General features: G+C 43.0%; 1 protein-coding gene across 1 annotated transcript; it reads right to left on the bottom strand.

Annotated features, from left to right (window-relative positions):
- Nucleotides 1-10,983: 10,983 nt before the first annotated feature.
- LOC144591014 (E3 SUMO-protein ligase CBX4-like) lies at nt 10,984-18,866 on the bottom strand. Its single transcript, XM_078395361.1, has 5 exons — nt 18,085-18,866; nt 17,927-17,970; nt 17,521-17,586; nt 14,747-14,813; nt 10,984-13,100 (listed from the first exon to the last, which is right to left on the bottom strand). The coding sequence occupies exons 1-5, from the start codon at nt 18,151-18,153 to the stop codon at nt 11,712-11,714; spliced, it is 1,635 nt and encodes a 544-aa protein (XP_078251487.1). The 5' UTR covers nt 18,154-18,866; the 3' UTR covers nt 10,984-11,711.
- Between the last annotated feature and the right edge of the window lie 297 nt (nt 18,867-19,163).

Raw genomic sequence — 19,163 nt, 5'->3', positions numbered from 1 at the left:
CAGACTGTCCCGCTGAGTTACTCCAGCATTTTGTGTCTATCTTCGGGATTAGCAATCCGGTTTGAAGCTATTCCGAAGAATTGATTCGCCAGCAAAAATAACCATCCCTCATATCTAAGAGACACAAAATGCTGGAGTAACTCAGCGGATCGGGCAGCATCTCTAGAGAGAAGGAATGGGTGATATCAGACATCAAACGTCTCGACCCGAAACGTCACCCATTCCTTGTCTCCAGAGATGCTGCCTGCCCCACTGAGTTACTCCAGCTTTTTGTTTCTATCGTTGGTATCGTATTTTGGTCCCACACCCCTTTATCTACCTGAAATGTGTTTAATTTCCAACATTCAGAACAGTTTTATCAATCTTTTTCAATTTGGTTGCACATGGAAACGTCCCATTTAAAACAAATTGAGAAAAATGTGCAAGATTAGGACAAAGACCCCCTTCATCAAATCCATGTGTCTGCAATGTGTTGTATTTGGTGGTATCGTAATGTGGATATTAAACGCGTAGCTTCTTATTGGCATTCAGTGACATCTCAGCCCCCCGCCCCTCCACTTCCACCCACTTGCTTCGTGTAGGTAGCAATTTATACCAACTCATGCAGTCCGCATTATGTGAGAAAAGCGTTTATGTCGAATTCCACCCCCTGTGCGGACTGCTACACCCTCCCGGGTTATTTTACCTTCGGATGAACTTTAAATTTGGCAGAATATAACAATTTGACCTTTCTGATAGAGATTGTTTCTGTTGAACCAGCTGCGAATTCTCGACTGTTCGGCTTTTTTAATTTTTTTAGTTTTAGAGATAAAGCACGGAAACAGGCCCTTCGGCCCACTGATTCCCTGCCGACCAGCGACCATCCCGTGCACAGACACCAGACCTGCACTCTGGGGACAGTTTACATTTTTTTCACCGAAGCCAATTAACCTACAAACCTGTACGTCTTTGAAGTGTGTGTGGAAACCAGAGCACCCGGAGAAAGCCCACGCGGTCACGGGAAGAACACAAAAACTCCCCACAGACAGCACCCGTATTCAGGATCGAACCCGGGTCCACCGCTGCTCCACTCAGAAGGCCACACGCGCTCTCTCCCACAGCATACGATGGGCGAAAATAAACAGTTTTTTTCTCCAGGGGCGAAATGGATCAACTATTGTGTAGGAAGGAACTGCAGATGCTGCTGATTTAATCCGAAGATAGACACAAAATGCGGGAGTAATTTAGCGGGACAGGCAGCATCTCTGGATAGAAGGAATGGGTGACGTCTCGGGTCGAGACCCTTTCTTCAGACTGAGAGTTTGATGCATGAAGTGTCTCGACTTGAAACGTCGCCCATTCCTTCTATCCAGAGATGCTGTCTGTCCCGCTGAGTTACTCCAGCATTTTGTATCTACATTTTGTATCAATTGTTAACATTTGAGGTTTGAAATTATAGTATTGGCATTATTTTCCAAAATAATCTTTTTTCATTTCGCCTTCTCTCGATGCCCCAAATGTTCTCTTGCTCTTACTGGCGTGTCCATTTGCAATGGCGTTCCACAGCAACGACAGCAGACCGCAAGGACACATGTCTAAGATACATACAAATACTTCCATTGTCGATATACAGCGTGCATTGGAAAGCAGTAAAGGGCACGTTTAAAAGTCTAGACGTGCACGTACGACAGAAATATAAATAGCAAAGATTCACAGAGCTTAGCGACTGAATTCCAGATACGCCGTATCTCTCAAAATGACCTTGCTCAAATAGTGTCTGATTGCAAGATTCTGTTCCATTCCTTTCTCCATAAAGAACGCACACAATCTAGACTGACGTGGCAGTTTTTTTTAAGTTCCCATTTTGCAAAATCTGCCCTTTTGTTGAAACGTCTTGTCTCTTTTCTTGTCCACGTTGAAGATATCTAATACCGTCTGAACACCAACGTCACCAAAAACAGATTAACTGGTCGCTTATCTTCCACCAGTATCACCACAAACTGTTGAACTAGTCGGCTGTCTGATTCAACATCGTTAAACCAGATTAACTGGTCGTATATTTTACCGCAGTAGACAAAAACAGCCTCCCTTTGAAGAGGCATAGACAAAAACAGCCTCCTTTGAAAACAAAGGTGATCAAGGGGCAGAGGGGAAGCAACTCGTTTTTATTTCAACTATTCTCAGAGAAATTCACGACATGTAGACTCAATTCTGGTATTTTAAAACAAAATTAGAACCACGTTATGTCAAAATGGAGAGGTCAACTAGATTAACGGGTACATTTCGGGATTAAACGTGGTTATTTAAGAAACAGAAATTTGGAAGCATGGGTATCTCGTGGGTACAACATCAATATGCTGTAAGGAATGGATTTGATTAATCGTATTATGCACAAGTAAACATTTTGCACATAACATGATTATTCTAGATCGCAACACGCCTGGATTTAATGCTAAAAATAGACTTTGGAAAGGAATATGTAGAGCATTTTAAAAACCAATGCATAACCTTTTGAGAAAGACATTGAAAACATTCTATTATCATAAAAGGAGAGAGCCTGAAAACCACGTCCGTGAATTATGTTCCAGTTGAAATAATACATTCTTGTACCCTGTCAAGATATGTATAAGTAGAGTCTTCCCCAGATATGATACGTATTCAATTACTGAATGAAGAAGGACTTGCACAGAAGCAGGTTTTCAGTGTGCAAGAAAGAATTGGGGTTGGGGATCTGCTCTGGCAAATGCGTGGATAGGTGTAGGTTGCATAATGATGTCAGATGTGGTTCAGAGCAGAAATGCCTGCAGAAAGGTAATGGCCGCGCAGAAAGGTAATGGCGGCGTCATCCAAAGTAGCAATGGTAAATATTTTATTTTCATATTTCATATATCGTCAAACACATCTCAGATCGTACAATCTGAGAGGAAACTGGAAAAAAAACCCATTAAAATTGCTTTGGTTGTAGGCCAAACGAGAGGAATATGCTGGCATCATGTTGGGAGATGAGTGAAACTAAACACTATCAGGGCCTTTGTAAAGGTCCGAGATAATAACCATTGATTCAACAATGTTTTACGTATAGAATTTGAAATGATCAGCCATGATCACATTGAATGGTGGTGCTGGCTCGAAGGGCCGAATGGCCTTCTGCACCTATTGTCTATTGAAAGGTGAATAGCATTGGAGATAAAATCATAAATGTATTGTCTGAACACGCTTTAGCCCAGAACTTTGAAGGTAATGGATAATATACGTACCAACAAACAGACATTAGAAAGATTAGGATTAACACTTTTTAATTTTCAAAACGAAGGGCGGTGAAATGGGAGTAGGGAGTGGAAAAGATGATTTTAGATCATGTTTTGAGGACAATGGAACTAGAAAGATAATATTCTGTTGGATTTACCGTGAATACAATTTGGCGTTAATCCTGGAGGTTGATTGGATATGCAGGAGTCTCCAAAGGTAATGTTAGAATGATATCCTTCAAACTACCAGTAGTAGGGTCTTGTCAGAACTCATTGACGTGAGATGCAATGCCAATACTGGCATTATGTGCCACCATCATGCAGAAAGTCGCTCCAAAAGACATCAGACGTGTACCTAGTGATGTATGGTATACTGTGGATACCCAATATGATTCATGTGTAAAATGATACAACGTGCTGGAGTAACTCAACGCGTTAGACAGCATCTCTGGAGAACATGGCTAAGTGACGTTTCGGGTCGGGACCCTTCTTCAGACTGATTGTAGTTGACTGAAGGTGGGGGGCGGGGGGGGGCGGTGGGGAGCAGGAAGAGAGGGGGGGCCAGGACAAAGTCGAGCCGACCCGAAACGTCACCCATCCTTTTCCACCCGAGATGCTGCCTTACTGCGGCACTTTGTGTCTATCTTCTGGCAAGTGATAGGTGGATATACTGAGGGAGGTTTAATTCACATATATACATAATTATAGGTATTCATATATATTTGTACATAGGTAATTCATATATATTTCAATTGTACCTCAGATATACATAGTAAAATATATATCAGATAAATTCAGATAGATTGGAATAAGAAATAATCCAAAAAGGGTTAAGTTTATAGGTTTGGGAATCGACTGTCAACTGGACGATCGTTGCACCATTGGCTTCCATTGATGTTAGATGGATCATTTGTTCTTAAGTCAGATTTTTTAAACCATAGAAACGGAATTTGCAAATACATACAAGATAATTTTCTTTGATCGTTTCCTTACAAAACCGAATCGTCAGCAAAGAATTATCGCACGATTCAACAATGCAATTGATTGAAAATCGTTTCGTTTCATGCATGTTATTTCGAGCCGGCACTTCTGACGTCCGAGTTATCCTAGTTTGGGGTGGGGTAATAATCTAAAAGAGCAACCGAAAGGTTTGCAGATATCAATTCAAGTCTATTTGCAGGCGCATTTAATTATTAACACATATATTCTTCGTCTACCATGCACGAACAGAACTCTTGGGTATCATAAGCAAAATCGAGACCGATTGTCTGAAAAAATGTATTTTAAAACTAGGTCATTTTTAACTTCAAACAATCCAATGTTAACCGTGCGGTCACTCGTCCTATTTCTTCCACAGCCATTTCACAATGCTACCGGAGCAATTGCGGCTTTGAAACGAGAAGGGTCGGTATCACCAATAGTTGTTTATTAGGGAAATTATTAGTTTAAATCGAGTTTGCACCGACAGTTGGTAGCTAACGGTATGAGTAAAAAACACACACACACACTGCGGCTAAGAACCCGGCCATTGTTCGCTGTGGTGGAATTCGCCCTGCTAAGCGGTTTCCTTTGAAGGCAGTGAAAAAGACTGCATAGCCAGCAAAGGAAACCATTGCTAGAAATATCCCCTCATTAATATTGATAATCAGGTGAAACACATCGATGTGCCGTAAGTTACGAGGCGGCAGGCAGCCCGTCCGATGTAAAAAGCATTTTTGATATTTCAGAGTCACAATTGCAGACGGACACGTTCAGACCGAAATATGGCGGACAGCCGTCCAACACATTCCTTTCGTGAGCAACAGGGACGTCCAAGTTCCTTCAGGCATTGGCATGCAATACAAAGAGGGCCGCATCTGTACACGACTAAGATTGACTGGGCGATGTCACAACTGGGGCGCATTCGACCGATATATCGGGTTATGATAATCGATTAGGTGGGTCGCGGATTGAAGGGAATCTGCGACCTCAGACTTGGACTGATAGATTCAGCAGGCAAGGGACCCTTCATGAAGCTGTGGGGAGAAGGGCACTCGCGAAAGATTGTGGGGACGGCGGGTTGCAACGGGAATGGTGAACGGATTCGTGGAATAATGATGCAAGACATTACAATATCTAAATTGCGGGTCAGGCAGCATCTCTGGAGAGAAGGAATAGGTGATGTTTCGGGTCGATACCCTTCTTCAGACCCGAAACGTCACCTATTCCTTGTCTCCACATATGCTGCCTGACCCGCTGAGCTACTCCGGCTTTTTGTGTCGATCTTAGGTGTAAACTAGCAACTGCAGTTCCATCCTACGCACATCTAAATTGTGAGCTGGACATTGCAGCTTGGATGAATGTCCCGCCAACATGGGGGAGCAACATTGGTGGTGACAGGGAGCAAGTTGCTAGTTTCCTCGCCTGGGGCGCGGGTGAAGGGGGAGAATGGTGTGCGTACATCGCGGCCACCGGCGAGGAAACTTGCACTGAATGACTTGGTGATGGTGGACAAGGTCGGAGGCATATCCTGGAGCTCGCCATGCAGAGGCACAAACAGCTGGAGTAACTCAGGCAGCATCTCTGGAGTGAAGGAATGGGTGACATTTCGGGTGGAGACCTTTCTTCAGACTGGTTAGGGATAAGGGAAACGATATATATATATATATAGGATGATGTAGAGAGATCAAGGACAATGAAGGAAAGATATGCAAAAATGTAACGATGATAAAAGAAACAGGCCATTGTTAGTTGTTTGTTGGGTGGAACCGAGAAGCTGATGCGACTTGGGTGGGGGAGGGATATAGAGAGAGGGACTGCCGGGAAATCAATATTCATACCGCTGGGCTGTAAGCATGCAGGGGTGTGAAAGGTGAAATGGTGGACTGGATGGCGTCGAAAGAGACGTTGGAAACATATCTTCAGGGTGCTGAGCGAACGGGAAACGCCGCCTCAACGCCTCGGTGTGGTGAATGACTGACCAACGGCGTCCCAGCGCCGACACGGGAATGCAAGGCTTCATTTTACCGCCCGTTTTCCATATATTCACGTCGAGAAGACCTTCGCTTGGCTTGTGTTTGGCTCCGCGGCAGCAAATGGTGCCATGGACAGAGTCACGCAATTGCCCGAGAACCAGTTTAGTGCGCGTTTGTGGCTTTTATTCGACGTCCCTTTCCCATTCGAAAAAAAAAGACACACCCTACAGGGATTGCCAGTACTGACAACATACTTACACCAGACCCACTCAGCAGCATTCGCGAGGAAAGGGACTTTAAAGAGAGGAAAGGAACTGCACGGGCGTGTAAGGGCGGCAGAGGGAGAGCTGTTCGCTTGCAGCGCCAGAGACTCGAGTTCGATCCTGACCGCGGGTGCTGTCTGTACGGAGTTTACACTGTACTGCGTGGGTTTTCTCCGGGTTCTCCGGTTTTCAACCCACATCCAGAAAATTGTAGATAAAACGTGCGGGTCTTGTAAGTTAATTGGCTTCTGTACATTGACCCTAGTGAGTGGACTAGAACCGGTGTGCGGGCGATCGATGGTCGGCGTGGACACTGTGGGCCGAAGGGCCTGTTTCCACGCTGTATCTCTAAACTAAACTAAACTGCAGATGCCGGTTTACCAAACAAAACCAAAAAAAATCACGCACACAAAGTGCTGGAATAACTCAACGGATCAGGCATCAGGCTGAAGAAGGGTCTCGACCCGAACGTCTCCGATCCATATCCTGCAGAGATGCTGCCTGATCCGATGGGTTGCTCCAGCACTTTGTGCTTCTTTTTTTTTGGAAAGAGACTTTATAAATATGAACCGTCGGCGACTAATTCCAAACGGGGATCGTTTACTTGTGCGATCCTTAACCTGCGAGTGGGGACAGGTGGTGTCTTTACGGGTGTTGGAAGATGGCACCAATGCCAGGGATCTGGAAAACGTTCTTCCCACAATCGACACAGATTAGCTGAACCACCCATCTGCGGTGAAACTGAGATGCACTATCCGAAGGGAAGGCAGAATTTGACCAATGCAAAGCGCCCTGGGGATCAGGGATATCACACGCGGCGTGAACATTAAATTACTACTTCGAGAACCAAATTGACCATATAGTAAATGCCGGTTAAAAAACAGCACAAGTGTTTCCACAGTGTCGCTCGCCTGCATTGCGTTCTATTTGAATCTCGGACTTTAGACTACATTTGGCCAATTTCATGATTTTGAATATTAAAACATGGGGTATTTCTACGGCGTTAATGGAAATCTAAACTGGCGGCTGCAGTGATTGAACTGAAGCCACGAAGCCACGAAGGTGGTTCAACAAGTAAATCGCATTTTCCGTGAAAAAGTAATTTCGGGAACAATTTTCAAAAGTGTATGGAACATAAAACACTGTCGTGGCTCACGATTAGCGCACTTGACCCGTGTATGGAGAGCAATGTAAGAACATAAAGAGCTTTAGAAACCATGAAATTACATTCCCACTATTAAAAAAATCCCGCACTCGTCGTTTGTTTTTACGCCCAAGAATTGGTCAGGGCACACGTCTACAGCGAAACATAAACTCCATTCAGCAATACACGGTGTAAATATTCTTACCAATTCACTTGAAAGATGACCTCATGAAAGATGTATGTGTGCCTTGTGATACATGGTCTGATCTCAGTGTGTGTTACTCATAGGTTGCTGGGAATGTGGGTTCTATTACCCGAACCGCGGTGGGGCCCCTGATTCATGTTTACTGGTTGATTCTTCGTGTTTACCTTTACGGAGTAGTGGCGGTAATATTTGTACTGAAGCAATTTTCGCACAAGCAAGTTTCCTGCTTCAAGAGGCAGTGGCGATGAAACGGAGTGGGTATCTACTGGGATACTGGGTGATATTGTTCTTGCCAGCTGTGTTCTTTGACATTGTCTGGGTGAACATATTGAACTCAAGCAAGATTCCAGGCGGATTTCTTTGAGCACTACTGTACTTAGATGACTGGAGATTATTGGTGCAAAAACCTAGTCTGAAGAAGGGCGTCGACTGGAAACGTCACCTGTACATGTTCTCCACGGAAGAAAGACACAAGATGCTGGAATATCTCAGCGGGACAGGCAGCATCTGTGGAGAAAATGAATAGATGACGTTACCCTTCTTCAGACCCGTCTGTGAAGCCAGACAATGAAAGCAAAACAGTCTGAAGAAGGCCATCGACCTGAAAAGTCACTATTTTCCATTAACGCTCAATCTACATCAGTACATGGCCCCGACCTGAAACGTCACCTATCCATTTTCTCCAGAGATGCTGCCTGATCCGCTGAGTTGTTCCAGCATTTTGTGCCTGTCTTCGGTGTAAAGCAGCATCTGCAGTTCCTTCCTACCCATGTTCTCCACAGATGTTGCCTGGCTCGCTGTGTTACCCCAGTGTCTTTTTTCAAAAACTGGTATAAAAGATCCCGGAAAGTAGGAGTTGTAAATTGTTCTATAGTTTGGATGAGTTAAATGCAGATGTGTGTAGAGTCCATCATTGCCCAGCGTGCTGGGTACACGGATTTCAATTTACCCTGCGTCCAGTGGATCAGTGGGGCTGCGGTTTTACTGTCAGAAGTCCAATCCAAAATCTCCAAGCACAGGTGCTGGATGTAATGCTGAGGAAGACGGGACGGGAAAGTCTGCGCCATAAGACACGTGCACCATACGCTGTTTCGGTGCCCTATTACCAAATGTTTATCTGGTTGTCGAAAGGAGGATCGATCATGGTAGATTATTTGTGAAGGTCCACGACCTTTCATCAGAACTGAGGCCTTGCGAGTGTTTCCAACAGTCTTTGACTGTCAGATTTCCAGCACCCGCGGTATATTTTGAGAGTGTAGATCATTTCAATTGACCTGTGAATGGTAACATCCGAGTTTCTGACTACCTGGTCTATGGAGCTCATGTGCACATATCAACCGGCTGAAGATAGGTCTTCGTGATTAACCGCCGATGAAAAACATTCATGGCAATAGAACTTTGCATGCCCAAGATACACAAAATTCAAACGGCACAAACTTGAAATTAAGGCATATGTTGTAGATTTTGTACGATTCATTGCCGCATGCGGCGGAGGCCGTCATTGGGGATTTTCAAGGCGCAGATTGACAGATTCTTGATCTTTAAGGGTGTCCGGGGTTATGGGGAGAAGGCAGGGGTTGCGAAGGATAGATCAGCCACGATTGAATGGGGGAGAAGACGTGAAACGCCAAATAGCCTGATTCAGCTTCTACAACTCATAACGTTATGAACTCATAACTGTAATTATGGTGTCTGCACTCTGTCAGAGTTTCGTGGTCATGCGGGTCCTCTGGTTTGGATTTGTGTTCAGCCGCTGGAACTTTTATTTGCTTAATTTTGTTCACGGATTGGTTCAGTTTTCGGTAAAGTAACCCCGATATTAACATCCCCAGCCAACAATGGGCCGTTATGGACTTCATCCTTCCCGAGGACATCTGTTGCCGGCCCTGTATGATTCTGGCCTTCCCTATCTTTCAGTCTGAAGAAGGGTTCCGACCCGATATGTCACCTATTCATTCTTTCGCCCGAGATGCTGTCTGACCCGCCGTTACTCCAGCATTTTGTGCGTATCTTCGGTATATACCCAGTATCTGCAGTTCCTTCCTCACACACCCTGTCTCCAGACTGAAGTTTCAAGACCACATATATCTTCCATCTGCGTGATATGGGAAGCCCCGCGCCTCTGCCAAGGAAACATCTAAGAACCGAGGATATAGACACACGTTGGCGAGCCAGACAGAGGAACGCCAAAGCGCCTCTAGTTACATATCGCTGGACTACAATATGTTAGCACGACAAATCTCCGGTGCGAATCAAGTAGGAGCCATCTTGCTAATAATTGGTGGTGACAAAACAGGTCCACATCCATTGCTTCAGGGGGCAGTTATCACCAAGATACTGGAGAACTCCATGACAGACTCCCTCCGATGCGGACTTGCCCTTTCCGCCTCACACTGAATTAATTCAAATGCCTTCGAATATCAGAGTTTTCTCTCACGCTGGTTACTTGTTAGGACATCTAACCAACATTTCTTCGGTTGAAGGAGACCATCCAAACGTATCCACGGTGAAAAGGGTAATATCGTATTATGTACAAATGGCCGCCTCTTTCTTCCCATACTGCAGAAGTCTTTCAATTATTATTTTTTAACTCTTCTTTTTTATTTTGGAGATGGCGCCTGGATTTTATCGCACACATCAGTTCCGAAAGCTGTTCCGTCACCACGGATTGCCGCGTTCTCCAGCAGCAGTCTAGTGACAATGATCTCGATTGCATCGTGTATCATGGTATTTTAAAATTAACACTAAAACCAAATGCTTACTTCGGGAACTTTTAAAAAAAACCTAGCCAACCCCCTTCTACTAGATTTGTATTTATTCTGCATGATTGTAATGTATTTTTTTTCATGATCGGTGAGATAAACGACTACCATGCGTAAGATTAAGGTAATCATGATTGTATTTGCAGATTGACCTGCGAGGTCGGCGAAGAGTTATAATCACTTTGATGGCTTACTCTGTGAAGAAGGGTTTCTGGGTCAGATGTCTGAACAGTGATGATACTTAGATGTGCAGTTATTTCACTCAAGTCAGAGGATGTTGGCTCCTTGACTATTTTAATCTGCACCATTTGTCAATGTGACACAAATAAAACTGTGGTTTCCGTGAAACGACGCCAGCTGGTAACCACAGTCACCCATAGAATAAAATCTTGCTCTAAGATGTGCAGTAAAATTTCAAAGGCGGCTCCAGAGATTCATTATTTTACTCACTGAGAAACAGTACCAGAGTCCTCGGGGAGAGTAACTTCACAATGACTGCATATTAATTTTACAATGAGCATCACAAATTAGCAATATGACTCATTTGTTTCTTAGAATTTCTATTCACCGTTCAGCTGGTAGTAATAAACGCCAGGTCAAAAATGGCGTGCCTTGGGTACAAAACAGAATATCAACATTCTTCCATTATATTACTAACCGTCGCACTATTGCAGCAGTGAATTAAAGGCGTTTTCACATATTTACATTCAAGCACAAAAAAAATACAATTTTATAATAGCAGCACAAGCCCATCAGCCTTGGAAATATCAAACAGACAGGAAATACAAGGCATCTGCACATTTAAATAGCACACGTATTATCACAAATATTAGTCATAATAGATCATTAAAAAATGAAATAATGTATCAAACATTTTTAATATGGTTTTAGTCAGATCATAAGATCATGAGTCAGATCATAGAGTTTTGCTTAAAAAAAATCCAAATTTAAGAAAGCAAGTTCTAGAGTGTTCTTTACTGCCAGTTAATCCAGTCTGGCTTTAGAAACATATTTACTTCTACATATTAAATGTGCCTATTTATAAATACATTTTCATACATATAAGCTGTTCAGTTTAAAGAATGACGATTTGGGATAAAGAGTGCATTCACTCGAAAGATCTCTACATGAATTCCAGGACTGAGTTAAGTCTCCTTCAAACAGTTACATATTCCTTGAATGTAACTGTGAGGCAATTCGCTGTGACATCTGTGATGATCAGATTTCCCAGGTAAGGTTTCAGTCCAGTCCAGGGATATTGTTGCTCTCCCTTCGCTACTTCTTCTTTCTCCTCGACTTCCACTGGTTGTGCTGTTGCTTTCTGAGGCTCCGGCCTGGATTTGACACAGCTCAGGTCGATTGGTTGTTCGGGATTTGAGTCAAAAATTCCATCCATTCCCAGATTTCGATAACCATCGACTGCCTCTGTCTCGATCAGGTCCTCTTGCTCCAGCTGGACCGCACTGCCTGGGACACTGATACTTCTGCATGTCATTGGTTTTTTGGCCTCACTGTCCACAATGGGTTCCGACAGATAGCGCTTTCTGGAATGGGGCAAATTGGAGTACAGCCCATCCCTGCTGGAGTCTTCTGAATCACAGGACCATCGCATTGTATTTGGTTTTTCACATTGCCTCTGGTCCATGGGGTACTGATCCTTTGGACTTCTCAACTCTTTCCTATTAGCTGCCTCATCTCTTACTGTGCCAGCGACCTCCCTGTTCAAATTCTTATTTTGTGCCGAAACAGCTTTCTCTTTAACCACCACAGTTGTAACATGACCATCCTTTCCATCCTCTGCCTTTTTGTTTGCATTAACAGCCTTTATTACCTCTTGCCGCCCATTTTCGACTTTATTATCCTTGACCTTTTCTGTTCTCTCCTCGACCGCTGAACCTTTGCCATGACCGTTCTTGACTATCCATAACTCTCGTTCTCCAGCCTTGCTTGCCACTGATTCATTCCCTCCATCCCCACTCTTACTATGCTTATCTTTTGTCGACTGAATACCATTATCCATATACTTGCTCATTACTATTACGATCCTCCCATTTTTGTTTTTATTTCTCACTATCTTCATTCTACCATTCATGCCATTGTTTTTCACGCTTTCCTTGGCTATTTCTGGCCCATTTCCAGATTTCAATTCCATTTCCTTGATCACTGGCCTCTCCGAACCTACAACATGAGTGTGACTTCCACTCTTCATTAAACTGTGCAGTGCTTCCTGTTCATGAGTAGACTGATGTTGCTCCTGGTTTAATTCAGATTCACTCCTGTGGCAATCAGCTTGCTGATTGGGGTACATAATGTCTGGCTGATAGTGATGATGTTTCTTGCTGTTGAGTTGGTAATAATGTTTGGTGGCCTGGTGTTGGCGTTGTTCCTCCGTGTTACAGGGTTTGTACTGATGAAGCTTTTTACTGTTCAATTGATATTGACGTTTGATGGTCTGTTGCTGGGTGTCATTCTTTGATCGTTCATCTTCGACATAAGTATCCTGTAATTCTGAAGGGACATTTGAACGTCGAGCAAAAGCTGGTAGCTGAAAATTGAGAATGCACAGGTTAGTATTGTTTAGATCTTAATCTTCTGTAAATAAACTAGAATCAATGAATGATAAGGCAAGGTTATAACTTAGCTCTCTCTGCAGGCTCTTTCTAAGTTGAATGATATTTGCAATGTGACATTTGCATCTCTCTATCAAGACCGAAACCAATAACGGCATACTTTTCTGCCTTTCTAAAAATTCCACTTCTCCATTTGAGGCTCAAAGGAACAAACTTTTATTTCATTTTCAATCTATTCTGTAAGACTCTTAAGACAGGAACTGAATTATGCCATTCAGCCCATTGAGTCTACTCTGCCATTCAATCATGGCGGTTCTATTTTTCCCTCTCAACCAATTCTCCTACCTTCTTCCCATAACCTTTGATGCCCTTCCCAATCTAGAACCTATCAATCTCCACCTTAAAAGTACCCAATGTCTTGACCTCCACAGCCATCTGTGGCAATTAATTTCACAGATTCACCACCCTCTGACTAAAAAAAATATTTCTCATCTCCATTCTGAAGGTACATCTTTTTCCTTCTGAGACAGCGCTCTCTGGTTCCAGACTCTCCCATTACTGGGAACATCCTTTTCACGTCCACTCTACCTAGGCTTTTCATTATCTGGTAGGTTTCAATGAGATCCCCACCCACATCCTTCTGAACTCCAGCGAACACAGGCCCAGAGCCTTCCATACAAGGATAATACATGGGTAACTGTACTACTGGGTCCCGTTTGGTCAGTGCATTGAAGCACCTGGCCTCAACAAAATGAGTTACAAATTAATAATTTTCTGAGAATGTTTAACCATGGTTCAATCATGAGATCATATTTAAAATGCCCGTGGATGTATGAAGGTTTTGGTTACTTATTACAAATGTTGCTTTGGGCAGCAACAGTTCCTCTCCTACAACATCACTTTACAGTCCGTTAACTTTCATCTCAGGACGAAGAGTAGGAGACTCATGGGGTTACCACCATGTATAGGTTAGCTCTGCCACCCCTCCCATTCACACTATCTTGCTGTGGTATTTATCACCTAGTCTTTCATCATAGCTATATTTAATCCCAAATCGATGAGTCAGACTGCAGTTGTTTAACAATGAAGCTGATCGCCATCTTCTTAAGGACAGTTGAGGTATGTAATAAATGCTGGCCTTTGCTATCACAGGCACATTTCCTTAAATGAATTGATAAAAGTTGGATTTATATCTCATTACTTTCAGATGGATGTTCTCATATTAAACAATTACATTTTGTAAATTCAACACATTCTAAAATTACATAGAAATATGTACATAACCATATGATCCAAAACATTTACAACTTTACGAGCGAATCATTTTTGTGTCACTTCAAAATAATCTTATTACTAAAGAAATGAAAAACGAATTGAACTTACGCTCAAATTTACTACCTGTTTCTGAGATCCATTACATTATCAATAATATACTCCCATGAACTCCAATGTTATTTTGCAACATTACCGTGACAATGATTCATTTGATGATTCTCAGCATGTGTATTGTATGCCATGTAATATATTTAACAAACTGTACTCAGTGGGGCAATTCAGAAACAGGGTTGACTGCTTATCGAGCAATTTTCTAATCAAATTTGAACTAGATAGATAACATTACCTGAACCAGTAGGTGCTTGGGTTTAGGTCCTCGTTTACGATAACCCATTGACTGTTCTTGTCTTTCTCTGCAATCATTGAATAAAATCAAAGTGAGCATGATGATATTAAATATCTACAAACTTTATAATCAGTTTAAGAAGTAATCTTTATCCCCGCTTCTAAAAGATTGGATATCATTGTTGCATGCTCTACATTTATCCTGAGACACCATGATATGGTCAAAAATCTCTTCAACTAAAAGACAATCGTCTATGTCCTGTAACTATAAACAGTTTACATCTTCATCACCAACTAAACATCTGCACAACAAAAATATAATGCTATAACATATGTATCAGTGAGGTTTTGTATTTTCTTGGTGAATGTCTTGCCTAAATTTAAATGTGGGTGGATACAATCTTCTTTATTGAAGGAATAAATTCAAATAAAACAAGTGGCTGCACAAAAGACAATTTTGAAAACCCTTAGTGAGAGGACCTTCAGAATGAACATTGTTTCCAGTTACAATGTGAAATAATGGGAAGCAAATGGGTGTCACAAGAACCTGGAGATGCAGGAATTTTCAGCAAGACACAAAGTGCTGGGGGAACTCGTGTTCTGAAGAAGTCAGAAGGGGCCCAATTTCCGAAAGGTCACCTGCCCATTCCATCCCCAGATGCTGCGTGACCTATTGAGTTCCTCCAGCACTTTGTGTTTTGCTCAGCGTGGTGGAGGAACTGAAAATAAAGAGTTCAGTAACATTGATCTTTGAAGAGAGGTTCAAAAATTGGATCTAGTTTGACCGGGGGAAAATAATCGCATTTATTATGGTGCATACATATTCAAGATAACATACCACAAACAGCTATCAACATTTAGAGTAAGGGTGAATTTTATCGCGGTTAGGGTCCTTTAAAATGTGATTTTGAACACATTTGAACTCAGATCCATTCAAAGTGGAATTGGATTGATTCCATTCCCAACAGACAATAGCTTTGGGTTTGTGGAAGGAATCTGGTTTCATGGTCAGACTTAGGTCCTAAGATGATCTTAAGATGGAACTCCTAATCCTGGGCATCTTTTCTTAACTCAATCTCTCTCCAGACTAGGAATAGCAACTCACTTTATTCCATCCCTTTCATTCACAATTTTTACACTTTATTTCCAAATTAAATATTAATGATGTTCCTCGAAATTACCAGAAAATTGTTTAGTTAGGTGTGTTCACTTAGTGCGAATGGCAGTGTCTCAAGTATGCTACTGAACTATACACCAATGTGCCCAACCAAAAGGTGTTAAATTGATGCCTAAAGTATTGAATCAAATTTCTGACACATGTTATTCTGCTGAAATGACATGTGCATTTTCAGAAACATCTTTCACAACCGAAGGGAAGTTCCCGTACATGATCTTTTTGGCTCATTTTATCATTCACAACTATTTCTTGTGATTCTCATACTGTTCTTCAGATGAAACAGGCAAGTTGGATTCCCATTTTTCATGAAATGGATATGCAATTGGTCCATTTAATATTCATCAGTTATTTTTATAACTGTATTCTTGCTATATATGAATGTTTTGCTGCACATTACATCTCCAATAGTGTGACCCTCTGTCGGATTCTTAGTCACAGGGTTATATTCCTTGTAATGCAACCAAAGACTATTCCTTTTGTAAATGTTTCCAAGAAAATGTGAACATTTGGTTTATGGACCAAATATTGTGATATCACGGTGGTTATAAGCTCCTGTAACAATCAAATTCTGTAAAAGGCCAGTCATTGATTAATTAAGTTTAAGTAACTACCAATTTGTGACCGACTATAGTTGTAATGGCCGACCCAACCAATTTTGCTATGGTCTTTCTAATTACATCTAAAAGAAAAAATAATGAAGTCAGATTGGACTAAATGCAAGAACACGTTATTATTTTAAAAGTAACGCGTTGCTGACAGTCTCATTAATCCTAGCCTACTTATAAGCAACTTTCCGCCCCTCCCTCCCTCCCTGTAATACGCATCATGACTCCACTATTCACAGGGTTGCAGGCAGTTATGGCAACCCCGTGAGCCACTAACCACTCAGATCGATTAGCGCGTACCAAATTAAAGTGGACACGCAACACTGCGCGACCTTGGTATTTTTCAGGTTACAAGGACGATTACAAATCAGCGTTGCCCCTTTAAAATGACATTTGCCTGTCAGCTGGTACATTCGAGAGAAGTGCAGAAGAGCTTCTGAAACAGGAACATCGCAGATAGTCGTTAGAACGACGTTCTGTGATGTGACGGACTCGCTGCACTCGACACACTGAGGAGCTAAATGCACCATCTATCTTCGATCTGCAACATCGCACTGGCAGTTACATCACTATTTGGAGTACGGCTGAAAGCGATTTTTTCCACCTAAAAAAAAAACAAACTAACATTTATTCCTCCGATAACCATTAAGTGTTGTCAATGTACTGTTTAATTTGCTGGCGCATCTGAGCCTTCAGTAATAGCACGAAACATCTTTTCTTAAGGGGCTGTAATGCCATCTGCTGACAGTGGCTCCCGCTCTATGCTCTCCCCACTTTCAAGGGGTTATCCTAACTTGTTAGCTAATCTCTCAGATTTTCCAGCTGTTTTAGTCACATCTGCGTGGTTGGACTGAAACTGACCACATATAAGTCTCTGGGCCCTCTAATTCCAACAGCTATCGTTCTCAACTCTCCTTATTATTTGTTGCAGTTATAGTGATAGTTTTGCTCCCCCCCCCCCTCCCTCCCCATCTCCCTCCCTCGTTTCTTTACCTGTGTTGGAAAGCCAGGAGCAGTCGAGGGTCGAGGATATTCTCCTCAGGTTCCCACGTGTTGTATCTGCAGAGAAGACACCAGCAGGTCAAGTTAAAAAAAAAACTCTCACAATTTCACAAGCCGAAAAATAAAGCGATCTATAGCTGTTATTCAAGCAATGTACAAGAGAGGCCATTTTCACTCCGTTCGTGCACTATCATATCTGTTTCACACTCCATTAAGACATTCCAGGACTCTCGTTGGCCATTTTTTGTTACATTGGTAATCGAGTAACAACTTACTGTTGGCATTTGTCAGAAGGGGAAATGATTGAGGTCCACCAAATTCTTCCACTACCCACCCCACCCACCAACCCACCCGTACTTTATCTATTTTTTTTAAAAACATGCAAAATGGAACTCACTTGGGAGACCATCCCCTCCATTTCACCAGGTATTCGACTCTACCCTGCAGAGAAATAAATACAGCGTTCGTCACAGGGGAAAGGAAAAGACAGCCGTGTAATTGATCAATAACGTGGCGGAATTAGTGGAGAGGTAAAGTGGAGCGGGTCGCGTTTACCTTCCTGATGCGCTTTTTCTCGATGCTCTCCACGGCGAATACGTGCTCTCCCGCGGCTGGCAACTCCATGTCGATGCTAGGAGCTGGACGAACGCCGCTTGACCTTCCCCGGGTTGGAGATCGCTCTCCCACCGCCTTGTCGTTTGCCTCCCGCTTTACTTTCCTTGCTTTTGCTTTTGGCTCGGGTTTTTTTTTAAACTGAGCGGGGCTCTTTTTCCTCCCCCCCCACCTTCTCCTCCCTAGTCCTTTCGGATCCCGACTCGCAGTCGGGAGATCTCTATGCTCTGTCGCTCTCCCTCTCTCTCTCCCTCTCCCTCTCTCTGCAGCAGAGACGGCAACGCGGAAAAAAAACGCAGCAACACAACGCTGTGGCGTCAGGAGCTTGGGCTGTCAATCAGCGCGGCCCCGCCCGGGGTCCGAGAATCTAAGTACAGCACCAAATACGGGCAAGACGCAGCCTTGTATGGTAATAGCGGAAAGATAATTTATTTTCCCCCTAAATCGAGGAGTAACGACACGAAAATAAACATCAGAAGATAGCACTTTGCTTCCCCCCGCGCCCCTTTCTCTTCCAATTGTGTCTATTCCATCGCATCTAAACAATGTAATTCCCCGGGTTCGCAGTTTTGTTTCACGGCGAGGTGCAAATGTCTTTCGTGTCCTCTTCTAATTGGCTCTGCATCGAGCTAGCAATGTCTTGCGTTCTTGGAGAAACCTGCTGGGGTTTTTTTTTTGGCATGCATCTCAGCACGTCACTGCTTTATTACATTTCATCTGCCAACAGATAACTGACAGTGATTCAGATTTCCATGATCGTGCGCATAATTTGCAAAGTATGCATTACCGTTAGGCAGCTCTGCTCCCGCCCTCCTCACCCCCCACCCCCCAATCCCTCCACACTGAGCACAGGCGTTGCAAGATCATGGCAACATCATGTTGGGCCAATGATCATCCGCCGACCTGTAGTGTTACATAATGGAGCCTTCGAAACCAGTTTGCAACAAGCCTGCTCAAAGCGCAACCCTGTCTCCTTCTGGTCGGGGAATGCCAATTTCCATGTGTAACTCAGACAGAACCAA

The sequence above is a fragment of the Rhinoraja longicauda genome, unplaced genomic scaffold (genome assembly GCF_053455715.1).
Source record: "Rhinoraja longicauda isolate Sanriku21f unplaced genomic scaffold, sRhiLon1.1 Scf000487, whole genome shotgun sequence".
Lineage (NCBI taxonomy): Eukaryota > Metazoa > Chordata > Chondrichthyes > Rajiformes > Arhynchobatidae > Rhinoraja > Rhinoraja longicauda.
The sequence above is the reverse complement of the archived record's forward strand: the minus strand, read 5'-3'. Positions and strand labels throughout refer to the sequence as shown.

What these genes read in the sequence shown, in the direction of transcription:
- LOC144591014 (XM_078395361.1), bottom strand. Translation starts at nt 18,153, where the DNA reads ATGGAGTTGCCAGCCGCGGGAGAGCACGTATTCGCCGTGGAGAGCATC. An exon ending in TGGAGGGGATGGTCTCCCAA is followed by an intron (nt 17,587 to 17,926) that starts GTGAGTTCCATT and finishes TCTTCTCTGCAG; the next exon opens with ATACAACACGTGGGAACCTG. An exon ending in CTCCTGGCTTTCCAACACAG is followed by an intron (nt 14,814 to 17,520) that starts GTAAAGAAACGA and finishes CAATGATTGCAG; the next exon opens with AGAAAGACAAGAACAGTCAA.